General features: G+C 48.6%; 1 protein-coding gene across 1 annotated transcript; it reads left to right on the forward strand.

The window, feature by feature from the left end:
* Window positions 1-1,695: 1,695 nt before the first annotated feature.
* On the forward strand, window positions 1,696-15,696 carry UBIAD1 (UbiA prenyltransferase domain containing 1). Its single transcript, XM_043484657.1, has 3 exons — window positions 1,696-1,713; window positions 1,863-2,781; window positions 13,118-15,696. The coding sequence occupies exons 1-3, from the start codon at window positions 1,696-1,698 to the stop codon at window positions 13,603-13,605; spliced, it is 1,425 nt and encodes a 474-aa protein (XP_043340592.1). The 3' UTR covers window positions 13,606-15,696.
* Window positions 15,697-15,898: the final 202 nt, after the last annotated feature.

Below are 15,898 nucleotides of genomic sequence, written 5' to 3' on the forward strand. Positions count from 1 at the left end.
GTAGGGACCTAACAGAAGCAGATGATATTAAGAAGAGATGGCAAGAAAACACAGAAGAACTGTACAAAAAAGATCTTCACGACCCAGATAATCACGATGGTGTGATCACTCACCTAGAGCCAGACATCCTGGAATGTGAAGTCAAGTGGACCTTAGGAAGTATCATTAGGAACAAAGCTAGTGGAGGTGATGGAATTCCAGTTGAGCTATTTCAAATCCTGAAAGATGATGCTGTGAAAGTGCTGCACTCAATATACCAGCAAATTTGGAAAACTCATCAGTGGCCACAGGACTGGAAAAGGTCAGTTTTCATTCCAATCCCAAAGAAAGGCAATGCCAAAAATGCTCAAACTACCGCACAATTGCACTCATCTCACACGCTTCTAAAGTAATGCTCAGAATTCTCCAAGCCAGGCTTCAGCAATACGTGAACTGTGAACTTCAAGATGTTCAAGCTGGTTTTATAAAAGGCAGAGGAACCAGAGATCAAATTGCCAATATCCGCTGGGTCATCGAAAAAGCAAGAGGGTTCCAGAAAAACATCTATTTCTGCTTTATTGACTACGCCAAGGCCTTTGACTCTGTGGATCACAATAAACTGTGGAAAATTCTGAAAGAGATGGGAACACCAGACCACCTGACCTGCCTCTTGAGAAACCTGTATGCAGGTCAGGAAGCAACAGTTAGAACTGGACATGGAACAACAGACTGGTTCCAAATAGGAAAAGGAGTACGTCAAGGCTGTATATTCTCAACCTGCTTATTTAACTTATATACAGAGTACATCATGAGAAACGCTGGGCTGGAGGAAGCACAAGCTGGAATCAAGATTGCTGGGAGAAATATCAACAACCTCAGATATGCAAATGACACCACCCTTATGGCAGAAAGTGAAGAAGAACTAAAGAGCCTCTTGATGAAAGAGGAGAGTGAAAAAGTTGGCTTAAAGCTTAACATTCAGAAAACTAAGATCATGGCATCCGGTCTCATCTCTTCATGGCAAATAGATGGGGAAACAGTGGAAACAGTGGCTGACTTTATTTTTCTGGTCTCCAAAATCACTGCAGATGGTGATTGCAGCCATGAAATTAAAAGACGCTTACTCATTGGAAGGAAAGTTATGACCAACCTAGGCAGCATATTGAAAAGCAGAGACATTACTTTGTCAACAAAGGTCCCTCTAGTCAAGGCTATGGTTTTTCCAGTGGTCACGTGTGGATGTGAGAGTTGGACTATAAAGAAACTGAGTGCAGAATTGATGCTTTTGAACTGTGGTGTTGGAGAAGACTCTTGAGAGTCCCTTGGACTGCAAGGAGATCCAACCAGTCCATTCTAAAGGAGATGAGTCCTGGGTGTTCATTGGAAGGACTGATGCTGAAGCTGAAACGCCAATCCTTTGGCCACCTGATGCCAAGAGCTGACTCATTGGAAACGACCCTGATGCTGGGAAAGATTGAGGGCAGGAGGAGAAGGGGACGACAGAGGATGAGGTGGTTGAATGGCATCACCGACTGAACGGACATGGGTTTGGGTGGACTCCGGGAGTTGGTGATGGGCAGGGAGGCCTGGCTTGCTGTGTTCAGGGGGTCGCAAAAAGTCGGACACGACTGACTGACTGAACTGAACTGAACTGAACGAAAAACAGAATGAGTTCTATTTCCTTGAGTGAAAGCTCTTGGTAAGTCGTAAAGCGACATGCATTTGCGGTCGTTCGTTAGGCTGTTTTCAACATGAGTGAAAGCAACTGTGCGTCCCGACCCTGGGCAAGAAAAGGGCGGGGCTGTTGGGTCGCAACCCTGCCTCGGCCCCGCCCCTAGGCCTCTGGCCCCGCCTCCATCTCTCCGCCCCGTCCCCGCCCCTAGCCCCGCCTCGGCCCTGGCCCAAGCCCAGGGCCGCGCTGCCGGCCGGTGTTTCCCGGAGGGCTTAAGGTGGCGGACGCACAAGATGGCGGCCCCGGCGGCCCTGGTAGCCTCGGGGAGGCGGTCGCGGCTCGTGCTCAGGCTCTAGGGCGGGCGGGGCTGGGGTCTGGCAGCAGGCTTACACAGGTAACAGGAGGTCGGGGCGGTGCTGCCGGGCCTCCTGGGGTGCCAGGCCCGCTCGCTGGAGCCCCCGGGCCCCGCCGCCTCCTCATCCCTGTCGGTGGTGGAACCGAAGAAGGTCAGGTCCGTCGCCCCGCCCCGTCCGTCCTCGCCTTAGCGCGGACGCTGCGCAGTGGGTGGCTCACTACCACTGACAACACACGTGCAGCTTCCATGGCGGAGAAGATTAACATCCACGCAGGAGAGACGGCCAAGGTCGAGGACAGGGACCTGCTGGGGAACGGCTGTCCTCAGCAAGACAGACTTCCTCAGCAAGACAGACTTCCGCAGCGCTCGTGGAGGCAGAAGTGCGCCTCCTATGTCCTGGCCCTGCGGCCCTGGAGCTTCAGCGCCTCACTCACCCCGGTGGCCCTGGGCAGTGCGCTGGCATACAGATCCCAAGGCGTCCTGGATCCCAGGCTATTGGTGGGTTGTGCCATAGCTGTCCTTGCTGTGCACGGGGCTGGCAATTTGGTCAACACTTATTACGACTTTTCCAAGGGCATTGATCACAAAAAGAGTGATGACAGGACCCTGGTGGACCGAATCTTGGAGCCCCAGGATGTCGTTCGGTTTGGAGTCTTCCTCTACACCTTGGGCTGTGTCTGTGCCGCTTGCCTCTACTGTCTGTCCCCTCTGAAACTGGAGCACTTAGCTCTCATTTACTTCGGAGGCCTGTCTGGTTCCTTTCTCTACACAGGAGGTAAGTTGGCCTATTTGCTGCAAGTCTTAGTTGCATGGAAACTACAGTTTGTTTAGGAATTATAGGGCTCTCGAAGAAGTGTCAAAGGTTATTTTCTGAATTAGGCCGTCTTATGTGATATCTATAATGTTTGGGCCATGTGGATTTGGGGGATAACATTTTTGGCTTGGCTTATGGCTGTTAGGAATAACTCATATATACGGTATATACGGAAATTTTTGATATCTAATTTCCTGTCATTCTTCATACCTTGTCATGCCATGTGTGTGGGTGCTAAGTCGCTTCAGTCCTCTCCGACTATTTTCAACCCTATGGACTGTAGCCCACCAGGCTCCTTTGTCCATGGAATTTTCCAGGCAAGAATGCTGGAGTGGGTTGGTCTCCCCTCCTCTAGGGGATCTTCCCGACCCAGGGATCGAATCGCTTCTCTTACCAGTGTATTGGCAAGCTGGTTCTTTACCACTAGTGCCACCTGGGAAACCTTTATAATGCCACAGTGTCAAATTTTAGTGGAATTAAATTTGAAGAGCTCAGATTATACACCTAATTACTTTTAGCTAGTTTGCTAGGTGACCCCTTGCAGCAGGCTGATTAAAGTGCTGATGGGCAGGTGTTTAAGCCCTTTTTATTGAGCACCTATTATGTGCCAGGTTCTGTTCTACCTGAACACAACAGTCAAGTCCCTGCCCTTCTGGAAGTGATTTTACATATCATGAGGAGAGATAGAAAATAAAAATAGTAAATTATGGTTAGGATGGCCAACATCCTGGTTTGCTCAGCACTGAGAGTGTTTCCAAGATGTGGGGCTTTAGGAAACCAGGGAGTTCCTGGTAAGCCACGATGAACTTCTGCCTTGGTTATAGTACATGAGAAGATGAACAGTACTATAGGGGGAAAAAAATTAAGTAGAACAAGGAAGGAGGACACAAACTAATTTTAATTAGTTTGATCAGGGTAGGCCTCATAAAAAAGGTAACACGAGGGACTTCCCTGGTGGTCCAGAGGTTCACTCCATGCTTTCGGTGTAGGAGGCGCAGGTTCCACCCCAGGTTGGAGAACTAAGATCCCACAGGCCCCTTGGCACAGCCAAAAAGAAAAAAACAGAAAGGTAACATGTGATCAGAGATTGTGAGAGGGAGGTGAGGGAGTTGGCTGTTTAGGTATCTGGAAGAAGGTAGCACTTGAGCAAAGACTGTAGGAGGTGACAGATGAGGAAATTGGCTGAGCAGTTATCTGGAGGAAGAGTGTGTTAGAACAGCAACTGCCAAAGGCCTCAAGGCCAGAGTGTCCCTGAAAATGTTGGAGGAACATCATGGCGTCCAGGGTGTGCATGAGGGAGACAGTAAAAGGAGGTGAAGTAAAAGAAGTATGTTTGGGCAAGGCAGTGTGGCACAAAGATGACATAGGCCTTAGTGTTTTGAAAGAATCAGTCTGGCTAAGTTACTGAGAATAGATAAAGGAGGGTGAGGGGAGAAGCGGGAACACGCAGAAGGAGTCTGTCAAGTAAAAGAGGCAAGAGATGTCTGGTGGCTTGAATCAGGCTGGGATTAGTGGAGACGGAAGAAGTAGTTAGATTCCGAATATATCTTGAAGGTAGGCACCGTTTGCTGATAGATGGGACATGAGGCAGGAGAGGAACAGGAATTAAATATAACTCTTAAAAAAAAAAACTATCCAAACAAACATAACTAAGGTTTTGGCCTGAGCAACTGAAATAGTGAAGTTGATGTGGAGTGAGAGAGAGAAGGTTTTAAATAGGTTTGTGGAGAGAAAATGGAGACATTGACTTTGGCCATCTTAATGTATCAGATCTCCATGTGGAGCTGTCAAATTGATGGTTGGATTTGAGTCCAAGTTCAGAGGAGAGGTCTGACCTGGAGGTAGAAACTTTTGAGAGTCTTTGCACATAGATTAAGTTGTACGACAGGGTGAGAGCCAGAGGACGGATTGTTGCCAGACACCCTGGGGAGCCCCAATAGTAAGAAGTGAGGAGAGGAGAAGACTGGCCAAGGGAACTGTGATGGAGCATCAGAAGGAGAAAGAAGAAAAGCAGGACTAACTGTGGTTAGTTAGACTAACTGTGGCAGCCAGTTGTAAAAAGTTCTGTGCGGGACATCAGTAGGGTGCTGACGTAGAATGAATGTGTAAGGTGCTGAGTGTGTAAGGTGCTGGTGGAGGAAAGAGGCCCTCTGTGAAGGTGGCACTTAAACTAAGATTTGAAGGACAAGGAGCCAGCTGTGGGGCGGAATTGGGGTCTGAGTCAGGTCCTTCAGGACTGAAGGAAAGCAGATGCAAATATCCTGGAGTAGGGAAGGGCTTGGCATCTCAGAATTTGCTGAAAGACCAGCGTAATCAAGAGGGAGACTGAGATGCAGCTGTCAAGGGAGGCAAGGGCTAGGTCATACTGGTCTCCTAGGGCCTCAGTCTCGGCTGGTTCCTCCTCACTCCCAGGCCTAGTCCTTAGACCTCTTTTCTCTAGCTCCATTTACTCCCTTGGTGATTTCAGCCAGTCTCATGGCTTCTATTGCCGTCTATTAAGCTGGTGTGTCTCAGATTTCTACCTCTGGACCAGGTATCTCCACTAAACTCCAAACTCAGATCCCACTTCTTTTTTATGTATTTATTTTTGGCTGTGCTGGGTCTTTGTTGCTGTGCACAGGCTTTCTCTAGTTGCGGCAAGCCGGGGCGACTCTTATTGTGGTGCTCGGGCTTCTCCTTGTGGTGGCCTCTGTTTTCGCGGACCATAGGCTCTAGGCATACCAGCTTCAGTAGTTGCGGCTGCAGGCTCTAGAGCGTAGGCCCATTAGTTGTGGCACTTAGGCTTAGTTGTTCCTCGGCATGTGGGATCTTTTCGGACCAGGGATCAAACCCATGTCCCTTGCACTGGCAGACAAATTCTTAACCACTGGAGCACCTGGGAAGCCCCAAGGTTCAACTTCAGTAATTTCCCTTCAAGGTTATAGGCATCTCAACCTTGACGTGTCTGAGACCAAATTCTTGATCTTCTCCCCCCCAAAAATCTGCTCTACCCTCAGCTTTCCCCTTCTCACTCGATGGCAACTCCATCCTTCTGGTTCTTCAGGCTGCAAGTCATGGGCATCATCCCTGACTCTCCTTTCTCACATCTCGCATCCAGACCGTCAGTAAGTCCTGTTGACTCTCCTTCTAAAATGCATTTGGGGCCGGACCACTTCTCATCCCCTCCCACCACTGCCGCGGTCATTTCCCTCGATTATTGCGGCTGATGCTTTACCAATCCCTATGTATCCACCCTTGTCCTTTTCACGGTGCTCCTCGATCAGCAGCCAGAGGAGTACTGCAGCCTTGTCAGTCGTCTGCTCAAAACTCTCCTTGGGTTCCATCTCATTAAAGTCTTTACAATGACTCCCAAGGCCTGAGATTATCTTCTCACCCCCGACCTCCCCCAGCTCTCTGACCTGCACTCCTCCTCACCACCCTCCAGCCACACCGCCCTCCCAGCTGTGTCTGGAATGCACCAGGCATTCTCCTGCCTCGGGTCCTTTGCAGATGCTGTCTCCTCTGTTTAGAACGCTGTTTCCCCATCTATGCGTATGATTTGTTTTCTAACCACCACCCATTTGCTCAAATGTCAGCTGCTTGGTAATGCCTTTTTTCTACCCTATTTAAAACTACAAAACAATAAGGCTTTCTACAGCAGCTGAAAAAAATAAAACCACACACCCTCTCTGTGTTTTCCCTACAGTATCTTCCTTATTGCTTTTCTTTGCTTTTTCTGCACAGCACACATCACATTCTAACCACAGAAAGTATTTACTGTGTTAATTACCTTCCCACTTAGACTGTAAACTCCCTGGGGGTAGGGATTTTAGTCTCTGTTCTCTGCTGAACCCCATGGTGCCCAGCACAGTGCCCCCTGGCATGTCAGTTGAGTTCAGTTCAGTCGCTCAGTCGTGTCCGACTCTCTGCGACCCCATGAATCACAGCACGCCAGGCCTCCCTGTCCATCACAAACTCCCGGAGCTTACTCAAACTCATGCCCATTGAGTCGGTGATGCCATCCAGCCATCTCATCCTCTGTCGTCCCCTTCTCCTCCTGCCCCCAATCCCTCCCAGCATCAGGGTCTTTTCCAGTGAGTCAGCTCTTCGCATGAGGTGGCCAAAGTATTGGAGTTTCAGCTTCAGCATCAGTCCTTCCAATGAACACCCAGTACTGATCTCCTTTAGGATGGACTGGTTGGTCTCCTTGCAGTCCAAGGGACTCTCAAGAGTCTTCTCCAACACCACAGTTCAAAAGCATCAATTTTTCGGTGCTCAGCTTTCTTCACAGTCCAACTCTCACATCTGTACATGACCACTGGAAAAACCATAGCCTTGACCAAACGGACCTTTGTTGGCAAAGTAATGTCTCTGCTTTTTAATATGCTATTTAGGTTGGTCATAACTTTCCTTCCAATGAGTAAGCATCTTTTAATTTCATGGCTGCAATCACCATCTGCAGTGATTTTGGAGCCCCAGAAAATAAAGTCTGACACTGTTTCTACTGTCTCCCCATCTATTTCCCATGAGGTGATGGGACCAGATGCCATGATCTTAGTTTTCTGAATGTTGAGCTTTAAGCCAACTTTTCCACTCTCCTCTTTCACTTTCATCAAGAGGCTTTTTAGTTCCTCTTCACTTTCTGCCATAAGGGTGGTGTCATCTGCATATCTGAGGTTGTTGATATTTCTCCCAGGAATCTTGATTCCAGCTTGTGCTTCTTCCAGCCCAGTGCTTCTCGTGATGTACTCTGCATATAAGTCAAATAAGCAGGGTGACAATATACAGCCTTACAATCTGTTGTTCCATGTTCAGTTCTAACTGTTGCTTCCTGACCTGCATACAGGTTTCTCAAGAAGCAGGTCAGGTGGTCTGCTATCCCATCTCTTTCAGAATTTTCCACAGTTTATTGTGATCCACAGAGTCAAAGGCTTTGCCATAGTCAATAAAGCAGAAATAGATGTTTTTCTGGAACCCTCTTGCTTTTTTGATGATCCAGCGGATATTGGCAATTTGATCTCTGGTTCCTCTGCCTTTTCTTTTTTTTTTTTTTTTTTAACATTTATTTTTATTCATTTGGCTGCATAGAGTCTTAGTTGTGGCATGTGGGATCTAGTTCCCTGACCAGGGATCGAACCCAGCCCCCCTGTATCAGGAGCGCAGAGTCTTAGCCACTGGACCACCAGGGAATTCCCTCCTCTGCCTTTTCTAAAATCAGCTTGAACATCTGGAAGTTCTCGGTTCACGTATTGCTGACGCCTGGCTTGGAGAATTTTGAGCATTACTTTACTAGCGTGTGAAATGAGTGCAATTGTGTGGTAGTTTGAGCATTCTCTGGGATTGCATTCTTAGGGATTGGAATGAAAACTGACCTTTTCCAGTCCTGTGGCCACTGCTGAGTTTTCCAAATTTGCTGGCATACTGAGTGCAGCACTTTCACAGCATCATCTTTCAGGATTTGAAATAGCTCAACTGGAATTCTATCACATCCACTAGCTTTGTTCGTAGTGATGCTTTCTAAGGCCCACTGGCATGTAGTCAGTACTTAATATTTATTGAATGAATAAATGGGGAGACATTGAAACGTATTGAGTGGAGGAATGAATTAATCTGACTTATGATATTTCTTTAACGTTAACTTTATTGATACATAGTTGACAAACAGTGGAATGCATGGATTTTACGCCTTATGCTGCTGCTGTTGCTAAGTCGCATCAGTCGTGTCTGACTCTATGCGATCCCATAGACGGCAGCCCACCAGGCTCCTCCGTCCCTGGGATTCTCCAGGCAAGAATATTGGAGTGGGTTGCCAATTCCTTCTCCAGTGCATGAAAGTGAGAAGTGAAAATGAAGTCGCTCAGTCATGTCTGACTCCTCTCGACCCCGTGGACTGTAGCCCACCAGGCTCCTCTGTCCATGGGATTTCCCAGGCAAGAGTACTGGAGTAGGTTGCCATTGCCTTCTCCTTTTAAGCCTTATAGTTTGATGAATTTTGACAAATATTAATACATACAGCTGTATAACGCATGTTGTTGTTGTTCAGCCGCCCAGTCGTGTCTGACTCTTTGTGACCCCGTGGACTGCAGCACACTAGGCCTCTCTGTCCCTCGCCATCTCCTGAAGTTTGCCCAAGTTCATGTCTGTTGCATTGGTGATGCCATCCAGCCATCTCATCGTCTGACGCCCCCAATCTTTTCCAGCATCAGGGACTTTTCCAATGAGTTGTCTGTTTGCATCAGATGACCAAAATACTGGCGCTTCAGCTTCAGCCTCAGTCCTTCCAATGAATATTCAAGGTTGATCTCTCTTAAGATTGACTGGTTTGATTGATAACCCATACCCCTATCATAATACAGAACATTTTCATCACCCCCAAAAGCTTCCTTGTGCTTCTTCCGTTTCAACCCCACTCTCTCCATCTAGAGGGAACCACTGCAACCACTGTTCTTACTTCTTTCACATGGATTCATTTTGCCTGGTCCAGAACATCATGTATATGGAATTATTCAGTATGAATTCTTGTGCCTGTTTTTGGGTTTCATTGTGTTGTGATATGATCAGTAGTTCCTTGTATCTCTGAAAGGTAGCCATTGTATGAACATATCACAGTCTGTTTATCCATTATCCTGTTCAGTGACTTTTGGATTTTTTCTGTATTTTGGCTATCATGATTGAACATTCATTTTCAAGTCTTCTGTGGATATTTGTGTTTGTTTTTTCTTGGGTAAATGCCTTGGAGTCAGATTACTGGGTCATAGGATAGATGATGTTTAACTATATGAGTTGCTGCCAAAGTGTTTCCTAAAGTGCTTCTACTTCATTTACCTTCCCACCCTCAAGACATGGGAGTTCCAGTTACTCCATGTCCTTGCCAACATTTTGATTTGTTTTAACAAATTCCTTTTGGCTGGCTGTGTGGAGAACTGGCCCAGGATTTCACTGTGCTGGCCCCTGTGGAAGATGGTGTTGGGAGGAGGGGGTGCCTAAAAGGAAACTCCCAGGTGGGCCACACCTCTGGATCAGGTGGAGCGCGTGAGCCTTGGGTCAGACACTCTGAAAACAGGACTTTCTGCTCGAGGGCTATGTCATCTTCTAGTGTCAGATAACCTCAAGAAGGTTGACAGACCTCTGTCATCCCCAGCTGAGCTTTGTGGTTGGTTTTTGTGCAAGGTCTGTTGAAGGCCGGGGCTTATCTTTGCAGGCACAGGTTTCTGTTCAACCTTTTGTTGTTCAGTCGCTAGGTTGTGTCCGACTCTTTGCGACCCCATGGACTGCAGCACACCAGGCTTCCCTGTCACTATCTCCCAGAGTTTGCTCAAACTCATGTCTATTGAATTGGTAACATACTCCTTTCCTGTTCAGCCTTGCTCACGTCTTTTTTTTGCCAGGTGACTTAACGAGATGTTCTTGGGTACTCTCGCCAGATGTCAATCAAGGCTATAGAGCTATTCTGTTTCTTTCCATAGAGTCCCGAGGTCTGCCTGGAGAGCTGAGGAAATAAAGGAATGGGCAGCTGGTGGGGAAACTTGCTGGATCGATAGTGGGAGCAGTCCTGCCTGTCATCTTCCTTGGGCAGGGGCAGTTGCCTAAATGTGTGAGATGTCACACAAGACGTCAGTTTCCTCACTTAGAGCTCACATGCTGCTGGAGAGACCTTCCTCCTGGAGGACGTGTCCTCACACAACCAAATTATGTATCAAAACACTGCGTGGGGAGTAGAGAATGAGTTTGCTGGGTGTTGGTGGGACTCAGGGACCATGCCTGTTATACCCTATTCTGGAGATGCTTCATTTCCAAGAACCAGCCATGGTCATTTAGCGCTAAAGAGTCCCAATCACGTCTGGAGGTAAACTTACGCTGCGTCTTGTTCTTCAGCTGCCAAGCCTTTAGATTCCCTACAGATAATGTCTCTCATATTTAACTGTTTAAAATGCAATTTATGACCCAGTAGTTTTTTTTTTTTTAACTTTCTGATCCTGGGGCCATGTCTTAGTAACTTCTTTAGATCAGAGGTTTCCCAGGCTTCTGTAGCAATATATATGTGGGTCGCCTCTTTGAGTGGGTGCCTCTCACTCTTCCCATGCTGCTTGGTCTGTTTCAGTCCCAGTGGGACATTTTTCATGACCTTGGTCCCAAATTCCAGGTGCTTGTTACTGTAGCTCTGTGTACAGTTCAGCCTGTCAGGCCTTGAGGAGCTAGCTGTGCCCTTGTGAAACCTACGTTTTTGTGGGAGAGAGGGAGATTAAGAATTAGAAGTGTGGGAATTCCCCGGAAAGCCAGTGCTTAAGACTTTGTGTTTCTACTGTAGGGGACATGGATTCAATCCCTGGTTGAGGATCTAAGATCCTTCATGCCACTTGGCACCAAAAAAAAAAGAATTGCAAGTGTTCTGGAATTTATGAAAGTCAGGATGCTATGTTGCGTATTGCAAGGGGACTGAATATGGTCTCAGCCTGAGAAAGGCGGCTGAGGAATGACCTTTAAAGTCTTGAGGGTTGAGCAGGAGTTGACCAGGCAAGGGGCTGGAGGTGGGGGAGTGTCTGAAGGCCTTGAGGAACTGAGAGGAACTGAAGGCTGTAGAGGTGGGGATGGGAGGAGAGCTCAGAGCAAGGCAGGAGGGAGGCAGGGCAGGGCCAGGCCAAAGCTGAGTCAGGTGAATGATTGGGGCTGTTCTTATCCTGAGGACAACTTGTTGATAAGGGTGTTCTGGTATGTGTTTGCAGAAGGGCATGGCCAGCTTAGTGTTTTGAGAGGACCGTTCTGGCTGCAGGGGCTTCCCAGGTGGTTCAGTGGTAAAGAACCCGCCCGCCAATGCAGGAGACGCATTGGGTCAGGAAGATCCCCTGGAGAAGGAAATGGCAACCCACTCCAGTATTCTTGTCTGGGAAGTCCCATTCACAGAGGAGCCTGGTAGGCTACAGTCCATGGGGTCGCAAAGAGTTGGACACAACCTAGTGACTAAACAACAAATTCTGGCTGCAGTGTGGAGATTGGATTCCGGGTGAAGGAGGGGCGGCAGTTATGAGTACTGAAGCTGAGGGACCAGTTGAGTGTCACGGGGGTGGGGGTGTAGTGTGTAAGATGACCCTGACTTGGACTTGGGGATAGAGTGAGGCAGGATGGAACGTGGCTTTGGGGATGGAGAAACTGGGCTGGTTTGAAAGACAGGATTTGAGGTCCATCAGCAGCCCAGGAGGAAAAATGAGGGATCATTCAGCATTTTAACTTCACGGGAAACAGAGACGGGGGAGGCAGTTTTGTAACTTCACCATCTTAGCTGTCTTACTTATTATGTGGGTGAAAGTTTCTCCGTATGGAGTTTGGGAACCCTGAAATTTTGCTGAGGTTAACTGAGGGCTTTCAAAACCAGAAGATGCTGCCAGAGGTTGGGGCCGAAAAGTAAGAAGCTGGGATGGATATTCCATGAGGGACTAATCTCACGGTGTTCCTGACAGGAGCAGTGTCTTACGGGGGCTGGTGGACAATGAAAGAAAGCCAAGCCCTGGACTGTTAAGGCCTGTGAGAGCTTTCATGGACTCCCCATTGAACTGTGTGTGCCTGGGAACCCCCTGCTCTTCTTTTTTTCCCAAAAACTTTTCCAATTTTTAATTCACACAGTTTTTAAAGATTATTTTCCATTTACAGTTACTATAAAATATGGGCTATATTCCCTTTGTTGTACAATACATTCTCGAGCCTGTCTTACACCCAGTAGTTTGTACCCCGCTTCCCCAGCCGGGTTCTGCCCCTCCCCCTCCCCCTCCGACAGGTAACCACTAGTTTTGGGAGCCCCTGCTGTTTGTGTCAGGGCTTTGTTGGGGGACGCGGATGCAGAGTCACTTCAGTCGTATCTGACTCTTTTTGACCCCATGGACTACATACAGCCCTCCAAGTTCCTCTGTCTGTGGGATTCTCCAGGCAAGAATACTGGAGTGGTTTGTCATGCCCTTCTCGAGGGGATCTTCCCCAGCCAGGGATCAAACCTGTGTCTCTTATGTCTCCTGCATTGGTAGGGAGTGTTCTTTACCACTAGCCCCGCTTTGGAAGCCCTTTTGTTGAGGGACGGCAGGAAGGAAAACTTGGGGATGACTCAGACTGAACTGGGTGTTAAAGGATTAGTCTTTTCTGTCCCTCTGTGTCACCGGAGGAGAATTCGGATTTTGCTCTGGAGGGGAGGGGAATACAGCCACTGCCCCGCCTCCCAGTCTAAGAAGAAAATGCCCTGCCCAGCCCCAGGCAGCCTGCCTTTCCACTGGAGAACAGCCCCGCAATTTCCAGCCCTGATCTCACACCAACTCTCTGGGTTTTCTGGCCATAGGAATTGGACTCAAGTACCTGGCTCTGGGGGACCTCGTCATCCTCATCACGTTCGGCCCGCTGGCTGTGATGTTCGCCTACGCCGTCCAGGTGGGGTCCCTGGCGGTCTTCCCACTGCTCTACGCCATCCCCCTCGCCCTTAGCACCGAGGCCATCCTCCATTCCAACAACACTCGGGACATGGAGTCGGACCGGGAGGCTGGCATCGTCACGCTCGCCATCCTCATCGGACCCACGCTGTCCTATGTGCTCTACAACACCCTGCTCTTCCTACCCTACCTGGTCTTCAGCATCCTGGCGGTGCACTGCAGCATCAGCCTGGCTCTGCCTCTGCTCACCATCCCCATGGCCTTCTCCCTGGAGAGGCAGTTCCGGAGCCAGACCTTCAACAAACTGCCCCAGAAGACGGCCAAGCTCAACCTCCTGCTGGGCCTCTTCTATGTGTTCGGCATCATCCTGGCACCAGCAGGCAGTCTGCCCAAACTCTAAGGGGATCAGTGCCCCCCTCCCCACATACAACGTGCCCCCCTTTCTTAGGATGTATTGAAGGCAGTGTCTGAGGAGGGAAGGTGATTCGGCACTGAGGGGCCTACAGATGACTTGTGAACTCCCACCTTTTTTTTTTCTTATTATATTCTTAAAGAAAATGTTTTGTTTTTGTTATTTTATTCCGTTTTATGGGGATTCTGGAAACCACTCTGGCCTCAGAAGGTAAATCCGACGCACAGCCCTTGTTTTATTTATAATTTCCACTAGAGGGTGTTGTCAGGTCACTTTCAAGTGGATTAGAATGCCCTGAGACTTGGCGAAGGAGCCGCCAGGATTGGCCTCCTGTCCCGAAAGAGCCGTAGTAACTGAGCCAAATGTCCTTGGTACCTTGGTCTGTCAGGATGTGTGATGATGATCCCCCTGTGACCAGGAGCGCCTGTCTCTCACCCTGAGCTCTTGGGTCCAGTAATGCGCTGCTTGAGAGAGGATGTACCTCATTAACAGCCTGACTGGGCTTCTGACTTTTTGCCTAAATGTGACTCAGACCCTTTCATCCTCCCTTCACTTATTGCCACAGTTGAGGAAAAGCGTCAGATTGCCACACAGCAAGACATTCGGGCTGGGGATGTGGAAGGGATTAAAAACCACCCTGGAGGTAGCTGAGAAAATCACTCTGCTTTTGGAGAGAAAACTGGCAGGGCAGCCAGTTTCCCTGTGGAACCCACTGGTCTGACAGGAAGGGACCCCCCCCCCCTTTTAGTAACTAGTAGGTGTTCTGAAGTTGTGGAGGCCTGCTATCCTTGCCAGCTACTGGAGGCCCACAGGGCACCCCTCTCTGCCCTTTGCTGTTCCTCGCGCTCCCCTGTGACCACCTTCCATTTCTTCCTGGTCCCCATTTGTGTGTTTCCCATCCGTTGTTTATAAAGTTGTGTCCGACTCTTTGCAACTGCATGGACCGTAGCCCACCAGGCTCACCTGTCCATGGGATTTCCCAGCAAGGAATACTGGAGTGGGTTGCCATTTCCTTCTCCAGTCTGTGGAGCCCTGCTATTTGGGCAGCAGCTTAGCAGAGATGAGTCAGGGATGGTTGCCCCTTTTCACAGAACCACAGGATGAGCTGACCCAGGACAGTAGCACCTCCATGAGTGAATAAGCCAGTGGTCAAACAGTTCTGACCCTGACCAGCCAAAATGTCAGGCCTACCAGTAAAGAAACTACGTCTTCCTCCTTGGGGGCTTCTGTCCTGTACTGACCCAAATTCTCCCGAAGGCTTCTCTTGCCTTGTGCGAGATAGTTTGCACCCAGAGTAGGGACGGGGGCCGATTCCAAAGTTGATCCAAGCTGCTTCTCGTTTCATTGTCCATGCAACATAACTTGCTGGGCTAGAATTGCTTGGTTGCCTTGGGTCCAAGACAGAAGTAGATGGAGGCTGCTGTCATCATTCTTTTCTGTTGTGATTAAAGCCACTCAGGCAGGTATGTCAGGGTCTTGACCTGGAGAAAATAACATCAGAACCAACTCTTCATCTTAAAATCAGGCCAATTATAACTTGGCTTCTTGAGTTCGAATTAGGCATCTTACTTGGAAAAAGCACATTTGCGGAAGTTGGAAGTTGCAGTTCTTCTAAAGTTTAAAGGTGGTCTGTCTGCAGAGTTCCAGCATCCTCGAAAAGGAGTCAGAGCCCAGTAAGGAGGGTGAGGAGGACTGCACTCTCTCCTGCCTGTCTTCCCAGCACCATTTTTGTTTCATGTCAGGCTTGTGGCATTTTGGTGCTCTTGGGAGTCCTGCCTTCAAAGACCAGCAGGGCGCTGTCACAAGGCTTACCCCTGAAGCTGTGGGCCTGAGAGCTCCCTGTGTCCACAGACCAGACCGCCTTGGTAAGGCCTTCTATCGGGGGTGTCAGTTAACCTCTGCACTATTTCTGGTGCAGGTTTTAATGCATATTTTTACATATAAATCTTTCTAAAAGGCCAGATTCGGTGCCAGGCTTTATATGCAGGTCCCTATAATTTGTATTACACCCCTTGATTCAATGAAAGTTTTCTTTAGACTTGTTAATAAAACCATTTTTTTAATTAAAAAGAAAATGTGTATCAGTGGTCTGGCTTCCAGGTTCCCTGTGTTTTCCTCATGCTGATTGTCTCATCGTCTGCTTGTGAACTCTGACACATAAACCTCAGGAGACAGCACGGCCGCATAGGTGGGGTGGGGGCGGGATGCATGATCTTTGGTGGTGAGTTTGACCGGATTCAACGAGCCCTTAGAAAAGACAGTAGTGACCTCTCCGAGCCAG

This window comes from Cervus canadensis, chromosome 13, assembly GCF_019320065.1.
Source record: "Cervus canadensis isolate Bull #8, Minnesota chromosome 13, ASM1932006v1, whole genome shotgun sequence".
Lineage (NCBI taxonomy): Eukaryota > Metazoa > Chordata > Mammalia > Artiodactyla > Cervidae > Cervus > Cervus canadensis.

What these genes read in the sequence shown, in the direction of transcription:
- UBIAD1 (XM_043484657.1), top strand. An exon ending in TTCCTTTCTCTACACAGGAG is followed by an intron (nt 2,782 to 13,117) that starts GTAAGTTGGCCT and finishes TTCTGGCCATAG; the next exon opens with GAATTGGACTCAAGTACCTG.